This window comes from Pyxicephalus adspersus, chromosome 1 (assembly GCF_032062135.1).
Source record: "Pyxicephalus adspersus chromosome 1, UCB_Pads_2.0, whole genome shotgun sequence".
Taxonomy (NCBI): Eukaryota; Metazoa; Chordata; class Amphibia; order Anura; family Pyxicephalidae; genus Pyxicephalus; species Pyxicephalus adspersus.
Window position 1 is genome coordinate 45,554,337 of NC_092858.1, and position 5,218 is coordinate 45,559,554.

Consider the following 5,218-nt stretch of genomic DNA (forward strand, 5'->3'; position numbering starts at 1 on the left):
AAAAGTGCACTTATATAAATAACCTTTTTTTTAATAAAAAAACATTCTAAATTATTTCTCTAAAAGATATAATCATTTTTATTGATTGAAAGAACAAGATCAATCATCTATAATCTATAAAACATCAATAATCCAGTAGGTTGTCAGGCTGTTAAAGGGGTACAACCCTAAAAAGCATGGTGGTTATATCATCCAAAACCTTGGTGTGCAGCGCTTTGTCTTTTCAGTGCATATTCCGATGGAAGAGCTTTGTTCTGGCTAAGTGGGGATGCAGCCCCAGATTTCCAACATCAGATTAGCTATAATTCTGTTTTCAAATAATGTGCATTAATATTTTTATGTTTCTTTTAACTCACATCAGGTCCCGATCCAGGATAGACAGAACTGTGTAGTATTATGATTGGACATTTGGCAGGTAAATCAGCTCTGATGTATTTTATTGTTTTGCCATGTCCCGATTGCAAAAGCTTTGCATTGAAAAACGATGCACTTTTTCAAATGGCTGTAGCTGTTAAGCTCATGGATGATTAGATTTTCTATCCTACACCCCAGGTAAAATTTTCCTTCAGCGTCTGATTTCCATCCCTATGAATATAAGTACATAAGGAACCATCCAAATGACCATGGCTACTGCATCAAATATCATGGCCTATCACAATGCTACCACATACATTAATATAAATTGTAGTGAAAGCAATACAAAGGTTGCCATTGCTGCCCTTTTTCTGGGTATTCTTGTTGCCTAGCTAACTTTGCCCTCTTTACTTTCTGAGTTACTTTGCTAGAACAAGCAAACAATGTAATGTGAGGCCTAGCAGGACTCTGAATCAGATTAATAGCCAGGAAACTAGCAGAATCAAGTATTCTGCAACAGTAGCCTACATTTAATTTCAGTACAAGAGTCCATCAAAGTGTTTGTGTAACCAAAAGTTTTTCATAAATTTGTATAGGGTAGAGAAGGATTACGATAACTGTTCTTTTTTTGCTGTGTGTGTTTTTTGGGAAGGTTTTCCTTTATTACACCATATAGAGTTGTCACAGAAACATTTTTCACTACACAGAACTGCCAATAGAACCTATGAATATAGTTATAATAAAAGGCCAATATTCAGAATATTTTTTTTATTTATAAGAATTACAATATTTTACACACCCTAAAAGAAAGAAGTATTGACTATATACAAACATGTTCCATGATTCCCCATCAATCAGTATATTTAGCTTAAAATAAATCAATGGCTGCAGTCCATTTGATAAATGTTCAAGGTACATGCAAAGCTACAGTGCCAGTGTGTCCTTAATGAGTCTCCTCATTGTGGTAGTGACAGATGTACCCAAAGAGTCAGTGATCTGATAGGAAATTTTGTACAGATAAGGCTGAACATCTTTCAAGGTTGTATCAAAGACATTGTCCACTTCTGATTGTGTTGGCATTTTTGGCAGATATTCATGTCTGTTCATCACCTCCACAATGTTGATGATCTTTTCTCCCAGTTTCTCTCCCACTTTTTCCCTACAGATCTGCCGTTCCTGCTCATTGGCTAGCGACACGATGTTGACTTTAATTGCCCAAACCTCCCATGGGATGCATTCATCTGAGAATGGCCAGCGAGACTTCTTCTTCTGGTAGAACTCAAGAGAAATCTGACCAATACCATCATTTCCGGAATTCCTGAGAGCATCCTAGAAAATAGAATATTATGGGTCATGAGTTGTATTGAAAAATTGATAAGATGAAGAGGTGCAAAAATGTGTGAAATCATTCTTTTTCCACACTAAAGGAGAATTTAAATCTGAATGCCAGGCAGAAAGCCTGGGCAAAAAACACAGATGAAATATATATGGTACCTGAAAACAATTTTTATCTACTATACTATACATTTACTATACTTCATACTACATATACTATACTATACATAAGTTATATTATCTAACTAGGTATTGTCCTTGTCCCCAGCCTGTGACTGGACAATGAAGATGAAGAAGATGACCTATGAACTCATCTTTGTGTCAGAATTCTCTCTCATCTTCTTTCAGCATGTGTCTTGAAGGAACACCACATCTAACTAATTCCATGTGCTGCTTTTATTTATTATTTTATAAGTATGTCAAAATGTTTATGTTAGATTTATATAGTGCCCGAAGATGTCACTCAGGATACTGCATATGTTATGCTTTTGTAAACTGAGCCTTAGAAAAGAAGAAGAAGACAATGCTTGAAACATCCACCAGGCAACCTAAGTTACCTGTAGTGAGGAAGTAGTAACTGTAAAAAGGCAATAGGACACATCAAATTGTAAGCCAAGAAAATAAAGTGTGTCTAAAGTGATTTTGAGATCTGAAATATCAGAACCCTGTCATGTTTTTATTGCTGCATTTATTCCTCTAGAGTGACTAACCCTTTTCTTGTCCTGTCAACAGGACAGAAAGTGAAAGCAACAGCAGTAAAAGAGAAATGCCCCCTTACTTTGGGGAGCTCCTTTTACCTACTTTCTGTCTGTAGCAATCTCCCTATTGGCACATGGATGGCATTGACATTTACAAACAAACCCTGCAGTTGTCTCACCTTGAATTCACTAACTGCCTTCCTTAGAGCCCTGTCCAGCTCATCCGAAGAAACTCTGACATAAGTGAACTCTATGAAATCACAGTCAATGTCATGAGTCCCCACAGTTCCAATAGAATAAGTTCCTTCCTTCTTGTAGTGGAACTTGCCCGTGCTGCGGTGAAGCAGTATGGTGTGCAGTACCGCCAGCATTGCCTCTTCTACCTGACGGCCTTCTACAGACACTTCCAACACCTCTGAACGACAGTTCATTGTGATTACCAGGAAGCCTGTGGATACACAAAAATACAAATTTGTCAAGGAAACATTTGTCACAAAACAAGCTTATTGATACAGCCAAAATAAAAACCCCACTACATCAAACAGGAGTGCCCACCATTCAGAAAATTATTTTATTAAATCAATGAACTAGGAGGAGAGATAATTGCAGTATGGACATCACATGTCCCTTTCCTGCCTGATCATGTCATCTTACAAATGGAACTTTAGTTCTGTTTTAAGCCTTGTACAGACACCCAATGGACAGCAGGATAGTCACTAGAAACAAACTTTCATAATTGTTTCCAGTGATAGATGAATGAACGAGCACTGTGCACAGCACCGTTCTGTTCTGAGGGGAGAGGAGGATGAACAAGCAGCACCCCACTGTGTTCTCCTCCATAGGGGTGAACAGCTGTCATTCACATCAGGGACTGCTTTACACACATCTGATTTAAGGTGAGCATAACCATTGATTTCAGGTGACTATTATCTGACGTGTGTACGTAGATTAACTCTACACTTCTTCCCATTTTCGCTGAAAAGGAAAAAGTACACAAGGCTTATGTCTGTATTATGCATTTTATTAAAAGCCTAACAATATTTTTTAATTAGGTAAAGGATTTTTATTTGTTCTTATTTGGTAAATTCCCCTTTATTCTTTAAATTAGGGGCACACTGTTACAACCTTATCAATAAAAACATGACAACATCTCTACTAAATTTACTGAAAATGTGTTTTAATCTGATCTCTGGGCACAGGTCATGTGATCATACAGAGCCATAAAGGACAGGAGGAGGGGTCCTTCTTCAGGTGGCCTCCTCACTGCCTGCATGAAGCACTGATATAAAATGGTGGTAGGTGACTGATCACTCTGCTCATAAAGAGGGAGCAGCAGTAACCAGTCTTCATTAGGGGAAGCCATCACCCTGCAGCACTGTCAAAGGGAATTTTAGGGCAGTAGAATTATGAATAATGTCTTATTTCTTCTCCATGGCATTGAGCTTTGCACCCTCCTCCCCTCCCCCATCACCCTGGCTGTATGTGATCATTATTTATTCTTGTACTAATTATACACAAATCACACAATACAATAAAGGAAAGCTTTGTTGTCAGGCAGCATTGTGGAGGTGTGCTGTCATTCCCTGCTTGTGAAGCACAAAACACGAACACACATGTATGTGAGCACCATCCTTACCTCTCCGGCCTATCCAGCAACCCCCAAAAAGACTGCTGCGACTATTGCCGCTTACAAAGACTGCAGCTTCCGGTCAGCGTTGTCATACAAAGGGGCAGCAGACAAAAGGCCTGGGGTCACCAGTACAATCACCAGCAACTCAGCAATCCCTACACTGCCTGCTGGTAATGACAGAACCAAAACAAACAACGTCACTGGACTGTACCGTCTGCACCGGAACAAGCCAGGACTAAGTTCTTATCTCTATTTAATTGAATTGTGGCTTTTTTTGTCGGGAACTTAATGTGAAAGCTCAGTACTAAATGTTTAATTTCCTTTATTTATCGAACACGTTGTATGTATAGTCTAATATGGATACATCGTCTCCCACTTTTAATTAATGGTACATTCCGCCAATTCAGATTGGTACGTGAGCCCCACCTGCTGGCCATAGAAGTAAAGACATGGAGCACAAAGTTGAAGAAACTAAATATTAGAGCTATTGTAAGCCAGACACATAACCTATCTTTAGTAATATGATATTATTTATCAGAAATAAAACTCTGAATAATTACTTTATTCATAGCAAATGTTTTTTTTTTAACTTTAGATCAAGTGGGCAAATATTAGACGCTCTGCGTATTGCTGTCATTAGGAAGATTCACTCCTCTATTTGTTCTGATTGTTGAGAGCCTTGTCACCACATTAGAAAACAAAGAAGAACTCTTCAGCGTTTCCACCAGAGGGAAATGTGAAGGGACAAGTGTTCCACTTTAAAAACCTGAAACCAGATAGGGCTTTAACTCAGAAAATGACAGGCGATACTCTACTGCAATAAAACATACTCACCCGCCTGATTGTTCTTTTCTGTAGATCAGAATCACTGAGCTGCACATTCTGGCTTCCCCTACACTCACCAGGACTAAATAAACCCCATACACCTGGGAGTTATGTCAACCCAGCCAAGCCAATAAAGATGAGCGAAGACTGGAACAAGAAGGAGAAGGAAGGAGATGATGGAATAGGGACAGGTAGGGTATAGGGTTAATTCCAACTACATTTACAATCCAAATAATTGTTACATGAGATGGATGATCATGTTCATCTTAGGTGAAAATCTAGCATGTGTATAGTAGTCTCCCAATATCATTTATCAATCTTCCATGGCGGATCACTGAACAACAAACTGCATTTCATACATCATCCTCTATAGCAG

The 5,218-nt window shown here is 38.6% G+C and overlaps 1 protein-coding gene across 1 annotated transcript; it reads right to left on the reverse strand.

Annotated features, from left to right (window-relative positions):
* Positions 1 to 1,107: 1,107 nt before the first annotated feature.
* Positions 1,108 to 4,206, reverse strand: ATG101 (autophagy related 101). Its single transcript, XM_072409652.1, has 3 exons — positions 4,024 to 4,206; positions 2,567 to 2,835; positions 1,108 to 1,683 (listed from the first exon to the last, which is right to left on the reverse strand). The coding sequence occupies exons 2-3, from the start codon at positions 2,816 to 2,818 to the stop codon at positions 1,279 to 1,281; spliced, it is 657 nt and encodes a 218-aa protein (XP_072265753.1). The 5' UTR covers positions 2,819 to 2,835; positions 4,024 to 4,206; the 3' UTR covers positions 1,108 to 1,278.
* Between the last annotated feature and the right edge of the window lie 1,012 nt (positions 4,207 to 5,218).